The sequence below is a fragment of the Mastomys coucha genome, unplaced genomic scaffold, assembly GCF_008632895.1.
Source record: "Mastomys coucha isolate ucsf_1 unplaced genomic scaffold, UCSF_Mcou_1 pScaffold12, whole genome shotgun sequence".
Lineage (NCBI taxonomy): Eukaryota > Metazoa > Chordata > Mammalia > Rodentia > Muridae > Mastomys > Mastomys coucha.
Genome location: NW_022196894.1, coordinates 12757901 through 12770602, shown reverse-complemented (window position 1 = coordinate 12770602; position 12702 = coordinate 12757901). Strand labels below are relative to the sequence as shown.

At 39.8% G+C, this 12702-nt stretch overlaps 1 protein-coding gene across 9 annotated transcripts in view; it reads left to right on the top strand.

Moving 5' to 3' along the window:
• Spidr (scaffold protein involved in DNA repair) overlaps positions 1-12702 on the top strand; it is a 254641-nt gene that overhangs the window by 204402 nt on the left and 37537 nt on the right. For 8 of the 9 annotated variants that reach the window (XM_031363195.1, XM_031363193.1, XM_031363196.1 and 5 more), the window contains one exon: positions 4018-4158. In XM_031363195.1, the coding sequence (XP_031219055.1) occupies positions 4018-4158 (141 nt within the window). Of the gene's footprint in view, positions 1-3899; positions 3935-4017; positions 4159-12702 lie in introns of those variants that run through there. The other variant, XM_031363200.1, reaches the window with a different exon arrangement.

Sequence of the window (12702 nt, the reverse complement as noted above, 5' to 3'; positions counted from 1 at the left end):
TTCTTCCCCCCTCTCTTTCATATGGGGCCAGTGAAGTGGCTTAGTGGGTGAAAGGCCTTGCTGCATAAGCTTAATAACCTCAGTTCAATTCCCAGAACCCACCTAAAGGTGGAAGGAGAGAAACAACTCCACAAGTTTCCCTCTGACCTCCAAATGCACAATGTAGTACCTGTATGTGCATGTGCACGCACACGTACACACACACACACACACACACAGAGAGAGAGAGAGAGAGAGAGAGAGAGATGTGCCCCCAGATTTTATAGGAGAATGATTGGCACTGACCCGAGCATGTTCACTGCATCAGCAAGGGCTTCAGGAGGGCTGCTTTGGACTGGACAGATGAGTGCAGCTTCAGGAAGCATTGGGAACTGCAGAGGTTTGATGTAGAATTTGTGAGAATGGCATAGAAAACTAATTCAAAATAAAATAGAAAAGTACAAGATATAGCTCAGTGGCAAGAGATGGCAGATACAAGGCCCTAAGTTCAATTCCCACTACCACAAAAAAATAAGTAAAATGTAATAGAAAATACAGTTTTATTATATGGAATACTATCATTTTCCTAACAATAAGTTTTGACATTTAATTTTATCAAATAGATCATGTTATTGGGTTTTTTCGATTATGATTTTCTGTTTAATTTGTGAATTCAAAAGCATATATAGTTTCCAAAAGTAGTTGAACATTGTGACTCATACCTGTAATCCCAAGTATTGGGAGGTAGCCAGAGGAGGATCTTGAATTCAAGCCATCGTGTACTCTACAGAAACAAATGTAGATAATAAAAATACATTAATTGCTACACTAATATAAATAATAAGTACTTTTCAAAGCTAGACATGATAGCATATACCAGTAATTCCAGCACTTTCCTTAGGATTATTTCTTTTTCTAAAGTACATAATCGAGAAATTATTTTTTGTGATAGCATTAGTAATTTACACATATTCCTACGTAAATTATGTAACAATTGGAAAGTACTTCTTTAAAAAATAAAGCTGGAAATTTTTTTTATTTTATAACCACTCTTGAAATAATTTTGATAGTAGATAGTTCTGATTGGTAGCTTTCAGAATTTTGAAAATAATCCCTTATCTTCTGGCTTTATCCATAACATTTGAGAAAGTAGCTATAAATTAAATTTCTATTCTAGTAGATATTCTTTCAAATTGGCATCTGCTTCTTGTTTTTAAGAATCTTGCCATTATCTTCTGTGTTCTCTGTGATAGCACTGCCGTCTATGCTCTGTCCTTACATCACTGTTTACTTGTACTGTATTTTAGGACATGCTACCTTTCAGGTCCTCTGCTCAGTCACTGCACTTTGTAGTACAGCCTGAGGTCAGGGATGGTGATTCCCCCAGAAGTTCTTTTATTGTTGAAAGTAGTTTTCACTACCCTTGTTTTTTTGTTATTCCAAATGAATTTGAGAATTTCTCTTTCTAACTCTATGAAAAATTAAGTTGGAATTTTGATGGGGATTACATTGGATCTGTAGATTGCTTTCAGCAAGATGGCCATTTTTACTATATTAATCCTGCCAACCCATGACCATGAGAGATCTATCTTCTGAGATCTTCTTTGATTTCCTTCTTCCGAGACTTGACGTTCTTGTCATACAGATCTTTCATTTGTTTGGTTAGAGTCATACCAAGATATTTCATATTGTTTGTGACCATTGTGAAGGATGTTGTTTCCCTAATTTCTTTCTCAGCCTGTTGATCCTTTGAGTAGAGAAAGGCTACTGATTTGTTTGAGTTTGTTTTATATCCCACCACTTTGCTGAAGTTGTTTATCAGGTATAGGAGTTCTCTGGTGGAATTTTTGGGTCACTTAAGTATACTATCATATCATCTGCAAATAATGATATTTTGACTTCTTCCTTTCCAATTTGTATCTATTCGACCTCCTTTGTTGTCTAATTGCTCTGGCTAGAACTTCAAGTAGTATATTGAATAGATAGGGGTAGAGAGGGCAGTCTTATCTAGTCCCTGATTTTAGTGGGATTGCTTCAAGTTTCTCTCTATTTAGTTAGATATTGGCTACTGGTGTGCTGTATATTGTTTTTACTGTGTTTAGGTATGGGCCCTGAATTCCTGATCTTTCCAAGACTTTTAACATGAAGGGATGGTGAATTTTGTCAAATGCATTTTCAGCATCTAGTGAAATGATTATGTGGTTTTTTTTTCTTTGAGTTTGTTTATGTAGTGGATTGCATTGATGGATTTCCATAAATTGAACCATCCCTGCATCCCTGGGATAAAGCCTACTGGATCATGGTGAATGATCATTTTGATGTGTTCTTGGTTGTTGAGTATTTAGCACCGATGTTCATAAAGGAAAGTGGTCTGAAGTTCTCTTTCTTTGGTCTTTGTGTGGTTTAGGTATCAGAGTAACTATGACTTCATAGAACGAATTGGGTAGTTTTCCTTCTGTTTCTATTTTGTGGGATAGTTTGAAGAATATTGGTATTAGGTCTTCTTTGAAGGTCTGATAGAATTCTCCACTGTACCCATCTGGCCCTGGGTTTTGTTGTTGTTGTTGTTGGGAGACTTTTAATGACTTTATCATGGAATCCAGAGATTTTCTCTTTATAAATAGGACTTCAGGAAGTATAGAGATTTTACCCTGCACATGAGGCTTCATCATGGACCCTAGAGTTTTTGTTCCTCTGAATGAAGCTTGCGGGGTCTAGAGATGTTGTCCTTTGTCTTATTGCTTTGTTTGCATCTAGTATTTTCCTTTATATAGCAATATACCCTGACAATTTTTTTATGCTCCATGAAATTATTTTTTGAGAATGTGTCACTTTAGGTTGATCTTTGTTTACCTAAGGTGGAAGTAAAAAACATTAGAAACTCACTTATAATGGGCTTCTATGAATGCTGGCCTCTGAACTTAAAATTGGGAGGATCATCCTATCTTGTCTCTGGCTATATGTCATCTCCACATGGCTTCCAGCTAGGGCAATGTCTCATTGCTTTTGTCAACTTGGCATAAACCTAGACACAGCTCAGAATGGGGGAATCTTAATTGAGACAATGCCTCCATAACATTGGCCTGTAGGCAAGGCTGTAGTGTATTTTGTTCATTAGTGATTGACACAGACGGTTCCACTGCAGTCTCAGTACCATCCCTATGCAGGTGATTCAGGGTTCAATAGGAAAGCAGGGTGAGCAAGACATGAGAAGTAAGCCAGTATGAATGTACCTCCATGACCTCTCCTCAGTTCCTACCTCCAGGTTCCTGTCTGGAGTTCCTGTACAGACTTCCTTCCATGGTAGACTGTTACCTGGAAGTGTAAGATGAAATAATACCTTTCCTCTCCATGTCACATTTGGTCATGGAGTTTTATTACAAGAGTAGAATCCCTATCTAAGAATGACCTTAATTTTTCTTCTTGGGGAGTATGCATGCCTATGATTGTTGTGACTTCTCAGTGAGCTTTCACTTTATCGTTCATTCTCAACACTGTACTGAATCTGTTCTCACTGGTGAACATCCACTTGGAAAGAGGACAGAGGAAAGATGACAAGTGGTCTCTGGAGGGTAGTCATCTTTATCAGCTTTCAACCACAATGGCCTCGGGGGGGGGGTGCATGCTGAAAAATATTTTTATCTACTGTGTTTTGTGGCTAGTGATCTAAATACTTGCTTGTACAAAATCAAAACAAAGTTTGGCAAGATGGTTTAGAGGGCAAAAGCAGCTACTGCTGTTGCAGAGCCTGACACTTTACGTTCAGTTCTCAGGACCAATATGATGAGAGGAGACAACCACCTCCCACAAATTGTCTTCTGGCCTTCACGTGTGTGGTATTACACACACACACACACACACACACACACACACACACACACGCGCGCGCGCACATTTAAAAGAAAAGCAGTGCACTTGAATCCAACCTTATTTGCCCTTACTCATTGTTATGAAGGTGACTTTATTATAGAGTTTTGGGAATGAAGACAGGGATCTTCTTGATTCTTAATTAGAAAATAAATATGTTGCTTTTTACAGGTCCTGCCTTCTAGTACAGGATGCCTGTGGGATGTTCGGGGAAGTGTACTTGAACAGCACCCTCTGGGAGAACAGACAGTTAGAAGGGAGGTCCTGCAGCATGTCGAGAGTGAAGGTTCTACAGAAAGCTACAAGAGGAAGGTAAGAACATGCTGGAAGGTCATCCACTTTATATAATAACAAATAAAAAGCAAACTTTTGGCTTTTATCTCAGATTTTTATTTTTTAAGACAATAAGCCAGGACTGCTCATACTTGGGCTCTAAAGTAAGACTGGCAGTTGAGTGACCATACAGTGTCCCTAGAGAAACATAATTGATAATCAAAATAAATACCCTTCTGATTAATATTTTGTTGAAATTAAAAGAAAACACATAAGAACAATATATCACATCTATGAAGTGAAATGTCTCTAGTAAAAATATTAATTGTGGTGGTTTGAATATGCTTGGCCCAGGGAGTCTCACTATTAGGAGGTGTGGCCTTGGTGGAGTAGGTGTGGCGTTGGTGGAGGAAGTGTGTCACTGTGGGCGTGGGCTTTGAGACCCTTCTTCTAACTGCCTGGAAGACAGTTTTCTCCTGGCTGCCTTCAGATGAAAACGTAGAACTCTCAGCTCTTCTAGCACCATGCCTGCCTGAATGCTGCCATGCTTCCTGCCTAGATGATAATGGACTGAACCTGTGAGTCTGTAAAGCAGCCCCATTAAATGTTTGCCCTTAGAAGAGTTACCATGGTCATAGTGTTATCTTCACAGCAGTGGGAACCTAAGTAACACAATTGTTGTTAAAATTTCTATTTTTCCACAAATATACTATTATCTAAATGTTTAGTTTTTTAAGTCCTCTGATTTCTAGAAATTAATACATTCTGGTAATAATATTTTTACCTCTTTGAATACTGTTTCAAGTTAAGATAGCTTAAGGATAGCAGAATTTGCAGCGATAACTGTTCAGGATTAGTTTTTACCCTGTTGTTTAACTAGAGACCTAGGTCAGAGGGAAAGCTTTCTCTCAGTCCAGATCTTCCCACTGGTCCTACCTCATAGGCTGGCCAGAACTTTCAGCATCTTGGAACCAGCTGATGAAATGTGACCATTTAACTCATAACAAAGGGAAACAAAAACAAAGATTTTTAAAAGTTGTATGTATATTTTACTTCTTGGCCCTGTAATTGAAGATTTTTTTTCTGCAGTTTTCTAAACTATTACTGTAAAAAAAAAATCTGTTTAATAGTGCATGTACATGAAAGTCTAACTCAATGAAAAGACATAAAACTTTTTTCCTTTGAGACAGGGTCTTACTAGGTAGCCCTGGCTGACCTAGACCTCATATGTGTGTGTGTGTGTGTGTGTGTGTGTGTGTGTGTGTGTGTGTGTGTGTGTATACATTTATGTATACCAAGCTGACCTAAAACTCACAGAGATCTACCTGCCTCTGCTTCCTGAGTGTTGAAATAAGTGAAACTGTTTTAAATTGTCAAGTATTAGTGCTTTTTTCTGAGTGTGATGGCTCTTGTAGCACCATGTAATCCATAATCCCAGAATTTATGAGGTAGATATGGGAAGATCAGAAGTTCAAAGCCATCATCCGTTACATAGTTTGAGACCAGCCTGGGCTACATGAGACCTTGTTCTGTTGGAAGTGCTGTGGCATCTCACCTTGAACAGTTTTCGTAGTGGAAGATGTTGTGGTGTACAGACTGTCCAAACCATGGTTCTTGCTTCATCAGTAACCATTTTATTCTCTACATTAGAAGGAATAAGGAACACATTTTTTCTTCTTTAAGTTTTTTAATTCATTCTTTGTTGAGTTCATGTTTACAATGTACCTTGATCGTGTTTCTCTAAATCTCCACTCCCACCCTTAGACGCTCCCAACACTTTCCTTCCTATCCTGAGAGCTCCCTCTCTCCACTGACTCTAACTAGAGCTGCCCTCTGGAGTGCTCACTCATTTTACTACTGATCTTGTTCAGGTCTATGCAGATAGCCAGAGCTGCTGTCCATTCAGAAATACAAGGGCTGCGTCATGTCCAGAAGGCAACATTTCACAGCACTCCTCCCCACCCCGCAACTTGTGTGTCTCCTCTTCCATGGGTATTGGTGGGGTGATATAGAAGTCCTATTTAGATAAGTGCTCTCAACAGTTCCTTTGCTCAGCACTTTGACTTGTTACTTGTGTCTACTTTAATTTCTGCCTACATAGCAGTTGTCCACTGGATGACTATAAATGTTACTAAGCAGTTTGATAACATACCTGCTTAGCAAAATGAAAGCAGTAGGATCTGTGGCAAGGTTTGCAGCACTGGACAAGGATTTCTTCTGTGCAGTGTGCCACAGGTCCAATTTGATGATAGTTGTTGTCTTAGTTGGGGTTACCATTCCTATGATGAAGCACCAATATCCAAAGCACCTGGGGGTGGAAAAGGTTCTGTGTAACTGTTCATCGAAAGCTGTGAGCGCAGGAACTCGAGCAGTACACAAACCCAAGGCAGGAGCACATGCAGAGGCCATGGAGGATGCTTCTTACTGTCTTGTTCCCATGGCTTCCTCACAGAACCCAGGACCGGCCGAGGGATTACTGGGCTATCACCCATCAATGCCAATATGGTTGCCTGTAGCCCATCTTGTGGTAGCCTTTTTTTTCTTTTTCCCTTTTCTTTTTCTTTTTTTTTTTTAATTCATTTTATTATTGGACAGAAATGAGTATTTTGCCTGCATGGATCTGTGTGTACCATGTGCCTAAGGAGGTCAAAATCAAGCATCAGATCCCCTGTAACGGGAGTTATAGACAGTTGTGAATTGCCATGTGGGTGCTGAGAATCAAACCCAGTCCTCTGCAAGAATGACAAGTGCCCTTAACTACTGAGCTAACTCTCCAACCCTGGAAGCATTTTCTTAGTTGAAGCTCCCTCCTTGCAGATGACTTTAGTCTGTGTCAAGTTAACATAAAACTATCCAGCACAGTTGGTTACCTCTGTAAGATTCATGCCACTGTTTCACCAATGAGCATATCTAGGAAGAAACCTTTTTTTAAAAAAAAGTATCCTGTCATATAATTAAATACCATAAAGAATAAACCTGGGGTTCTCAAACTCATTGTTACCTTTCTTCAAGTCACATATTACTCCTTCATTATTGATAATTATTTAATTTAAAATGTAAGTTCTAGTATTAAAGTAAGCCCATCACAAGTTAACTCTGAATCATTTGTTGACAGCAACTTCTCTCCTTTGCATGATGACCACCCAGTATGACCATTATAAATCATGAACATTCACCACTATTTCTCCTGGCTGGCCTAGTCTCTGTCCTGTGAGCCCTTTCTGTAACACCTTTCAGATGAGTGACAGCTCTGTCTGAGAGTTTAGGGACCTGGAAGAATTATATTCCATAAATAGATCTGCTGTAGGATAAACTTGGAGCAGATATAAGAACATTCTGTCTGTTGTGCTTATGCGTCTTAATGGCAGTTACCTCCTTTTTCTGTATTCCTATATTATAATGCAATTACATTATACGATTCCGGGGTGAAAGTGAAGATTTATTTGCTCAGGTGTTTGGAAAGCATATCTAGACATAAGACAAGCTTAATTGGGCATATGAACCCCATTCTTGCTAAAGCTGACCCTGACTTCAATCCTTACTCTAATATTTGTACGAACACTTTTCAAATCAGAAGACTTTGAAAACTGAGAGTAAGTAGGCCAAATATATACAGTTAGACTCACTCCAGCAAGGCTGCTCTGGTAAGAGTGCCTCATGACTCAGCCTTGAGCTGCTACCTGGCTCATGATAGCCCAGAGAGCCCCTCAGGCTAGAGGTTGTGGGAGCACTTTGTGGAAGTTCTGATACAGATAGACAAAGCCAGGCCTGAGACCAGGGATCTTTGCCTGTGTAGAATTGATGTTCTTCCACCAACATGTTATGTATGTACTTTATAGTTAACACAGTTCTTATGTGTTACTCTGGGGAGGGTCATTACCATCTTTAGCATTTCAAAGGAAATAGGCTTCTCATAGGGAGTGTCCAGTGATCCAGATAATCCATCTGCAAGTGATCTTCCCCAGGCCTCACTCATGCTCAGTGAGTACTCTCTACCTACATACCACCTTACCAAAAAATGTTTGAGTCCTGTTCCATATTTAACTTGCTGGCAAAATACTTCATGCTTTTAGGAGTTAGGACTCATTTCTTTATTTTATGCATTTTACTTTGCTTCGGCATGCAGCCATTCAAATAAATATTTGAAGTATCTTTTTGTTCTTTTGGAAGCTGTGTTTCTTCAAAACAAATTACTAAATACTTTTGGAATGTTGGATGTTATAATTGCCTATTAGTGACATCATCCACTGTCGGTCATCCACCCGTAGCCCAGAAAACAAGGTAGCACATCTTTTATGCCCCTTATGGTGTTTGTTAGCAGCTCTCCTAAACTTTAACAAAATACACTACTTGTAAGCCCTGACAAAATATGATTATTTCCAAAAATGTAAGTCAAAATAATTACGTGTCCAATTATGATATATAGAAAACAAGGTTTTTTTTTTAACAGTTAGAAGATACTTGTATGGTTAAGCTTAAACATGCCGTCTTTCAGATCTACAGTAGCAGATTTCATGTGTCTATAGTTTTAGTGACAGAACACCAGTCACCCCTCATTGCCACAGACAGACATGCTGCTGCACTTGCATAAGGGGCTCCCCGTGGCTACTGCCTCACTCCTCAAGGTTTACAGAACCACAACCAGCATAGTTTTCTGACTGTTTTTTAATTTAAGTGTCTATATTTACTGGTAAGAATGAGATGAGTCCAATAACCTCCATTTAAGTTTAGAAAGCTGTGCATTGTCCAAAGCCATCCTGGTAAGTTGTGCTATCTGACTGGCCACAGCCCTGCCTGTGCTTCCTTTACATAATGCTTGCTGTTCTTAGTCCAGGGACCTTCTCCAAAGCTCAGCCTCTGATTTATTTTCCTGAATGACTTACACATCAGTTTAGCAAGCCAAACAGAGAGCTCACGTTACTTTTACATCATATACTGTATATGAACTTGATCTTTATAATCAACTCTTTATTTTTAAATTACAAGAAATGTTAAGGAAGTGGGCAGGAAATCTGGAATTTGTTAACTGCAAAAGTGATAGGCAGCAAATTATTTCACTTAGCTGGAGAATGGAGGAACTTACTTCAGTTCATAGTCCTCTGAGTGTTTGAGTCAGGCATGGTGGCATTGATAAGCCCAGCGCAGGGGAGTCAGGAAAGATGATCACTACAGGTTTGAGGCCAGCCTCATTTACATAGTGAGCTTCAAACCAGCTACATATCATGCTTGCTTATTTTTAGATAAAACATTAGATCTTGCCTAAATACGATTAGTATTTTGAATTGTTATATAGTTGCCAATGCAGGAAATGTTATACAAACTTCAAAATAGCAGAAGTATGTTTCATACAATTTCAGAAATCACTTGATTATTCTGTCCTAAACACAAGCTGAACTTTGTGTAGTAGATTTTTTACAAAACCCAAGTGAACAATCCAAGCAGCAGTTTTAAAAATCAAGCATTCTAACAACAAAATACAGATACCCTAATGTGATACTTATGTTCTAAAAATGATAGGAGGATATTAAAAATGTTTTCTACAAGTTCAGATTTGTAGCATAAGTGCTGTAGGACATTGCAGCATGCAGATTTGCACATGTGTGTTCAGCATGAAGGCTTCTCTGAAGTTGAGCACCCCAGCACAGGCAAGCGCTGCCAGGAACACCTCATTCATTTTGTATTTGATTCTGAATTAACTTTGAACGTTGACCACTCAGAAACCTTTCACTGCTATCCTATCTCCATGACACCCACAGTCAGTTGAGAAGCTATGCCATAGGGAGAAGGTGCAAACATCACATAGAAAGGGCTTCTGCTCACTGGGTGGGAACACATGGATGGGCAGATACCTGGAGCCCTTACCAACTAGGTGGACGATCTCTAGGTCAGTGGGAAACAGTGTCTCAAAAGAGCAGGGTAGACCACACCTGAGAGTCAACACTGGAGGTTGTCCTCTAACTTCCACATGCACATGCACTGATGCATATGAGTGTTGCAGTAAATAAGCAACTCAAATCTCCAACCCAAATAAGCCCATGCAATGAAAACACAACTCAATTAATATGAATACAAGCTGTGTACCTAGATTGGGCAGATCTACCACTACACTACCATCTTCCCTGAATAGGAGACCCCTTATAACTTGGGGTTTCTCCAAGCCAGGTGCTTCTGCTCCACTTTCCTTCTTCGTCCTCAGTCATCTCCTCCCTCTCTCCCTCCCTCCTTCCCTCCCTCCCTCCCTCTACCCTTCCTTCTCTTTACCCCTCCCTCCCTCCCTCTCTCTTTTTCTCCCAAAACCTTCAACTCCACCTTCCCCTCTTTCTCCACCCAATCACCAGCTCTAGCTTTTATGTTATAAATTAAGGTGGGAAGAAGCATTAAATATAATTAGCCCCAGGGCTATCCGCAACACATAAGCACCTGCATACATAAACACGTGGACCTATAATTAACCAATTAGTTAAAATGCACTTCCTCTCTGGTGAGGTGCTGCTTATGTCTTGTGTGTGTCTGTCTGTGTGTGTGCGTATGTATGTGTGTGTGTGTGTGTGTGTGTGTGTGTGTGTGTGTGTACAGGGATTATAGAGTGTGGCTTTGTTGAAGTTGATGCTGCCTTGCAAACAGGAGCCTAGCATGACTGTTCTTTGAGAGGCGCAAGACAGCATCAACTTACAGATGCAGAGACCCACAGCCAAACATTATATAGAGCTCAGGTACTCTTGTGCAAGAGTTGGGGGAAGGATTGAAGGACCTGGAAGGGATAGGGACTCCCCAAGACCAACAGAGTCAACTAACCTGGACCCTTTTGAGGCTCCCAGAGACTGAACCATCAACCAAAGAGCAAGCATGGGCTGGACCTATGCCCCCTGAATATGTATATGTCGCATGTACAGCTTGGTCTTCATAGAGGCTACCCAACAACTAGAGTAGGGGCTGTCCCTGACTCTGTTGACTGTCTATGGATCTTGTTCCCCTAGCTAGACTGCCTTGTCTGGCTTCAGTGGGAGAGGATGTGTCTACTCCTGCAGTGACTTGATGTGCCAGGGTGGGTTGGTACCTGAGGTGGCCTCCCCCTTCTCAGAGGAGAAGGGGAGTGGGATAGGGGCTGTGTTAGGAGGAAACTAGGAGGTGTGTGTGTGTGTGTGTGTGTGTGTGTGTGTGTGTGTGTGTGTGTGTGGTGCGATCAGGATATAAACTGAATAAATTAATAGGAAAAAAGCCATCTACAAAAACATTACAATTCCTCTCTTCATCAAAAAAAAAATATATATATATTTGTGAACCAGGCATAGTAGTGTATGCTTGTGATGACAGTACTCAGAAGTCTGAGAGGAGACAATCTTCTTTTTAAAAAACATTTATTTATTTTATTGTATGGGTGGAATGAGATGGAGTGGGAGAGTGTCGGAGTACAACCTTTGGGGATTGTTCTGTCTTTTCACCAGGTGTGTTCCAGGAATTGAACTCAGGTCATCAGGCTTGATAGCAAGCTCCTATACTCATTAATCCATCCTGTCACTTTGGACTGTGAGTCTTGAGATCAGCTAGGGCTACCAGATAGGACTGTGCCTGAAGCACTAGGGCTACCAGATAGGACTGTGCCTGAAGCAAAACAAAACATCCCTAAAACAAACACCAAGATCCCAAACAACAGAAAATAAAAGCGAACAACAGTAAAAAACAACTTGAAATGAGCTATATACCTTTTATTTCTAATATGGTAAATACTGATCAATAGAAACTAAATTTACAACTATACATTTTGGGGAATAAAGATACTGTCCAGCTGCTAAGGTTACTTGCTACTCTCATAGAGGATCATGGAAGGGTTCCTAGCATCCACATGGAAAGTTCCAACCTTCTGTAACTCTAGTTCCACAAGATATAACACCATCTTCTGGCCCCTGAGGGCACCCTGAAAAGACAGTGCACACATATACACATTAAGGGAAAATAATCATACACATAGAATAAAACAAGTCTTTAAAAGAAAATAAACTCTCTGTGCTCTCTATTGCAGATGTTGTGCATATGTGTCTAAGTGTGTGCATGTGTATATGGAGCAGAGAATGTAACTTTATTAAGGAAAACAAGAAGGAACTCCTGAGAGTAAAAGTAGCTTTAAGAGAGATATAACCTCCTTTTTTGAGTGGCTCTGACTGGCCTAGAATGAAAAATAGATGTCTTACAAATTCAAGGCCAATCTGGCTGTATAGTGAGTTTGGGACAAATCTGGGCTATATGATGAATGAGCTGTTATCTTAAGTCCACAGAAGCAAAAAAGAAAAAAAGAAAAATAAAAAAGAACCAAGGAAAAGCAGACAAGAGTTGGGGAATAGGGAGTGACTGCCAATCAGAATAACTTTACCTTTTTAGAAGCTGTTTATTAGAACATGTTAATTATGATGACATTTTTTTATTATTATTATTTTTTATAGGTTTATTTATTTATTTATTATACATTTATTCTCTCATTTATTCATGTATCCACTCACCTCCTTGTCCCTCTTCCCCTCCCCCCCGTGTGTATGTGTGTGTGTGTGTGTGTGTGTGTGTGTGTGTGTGTGTGTATGTGTAGGTCAG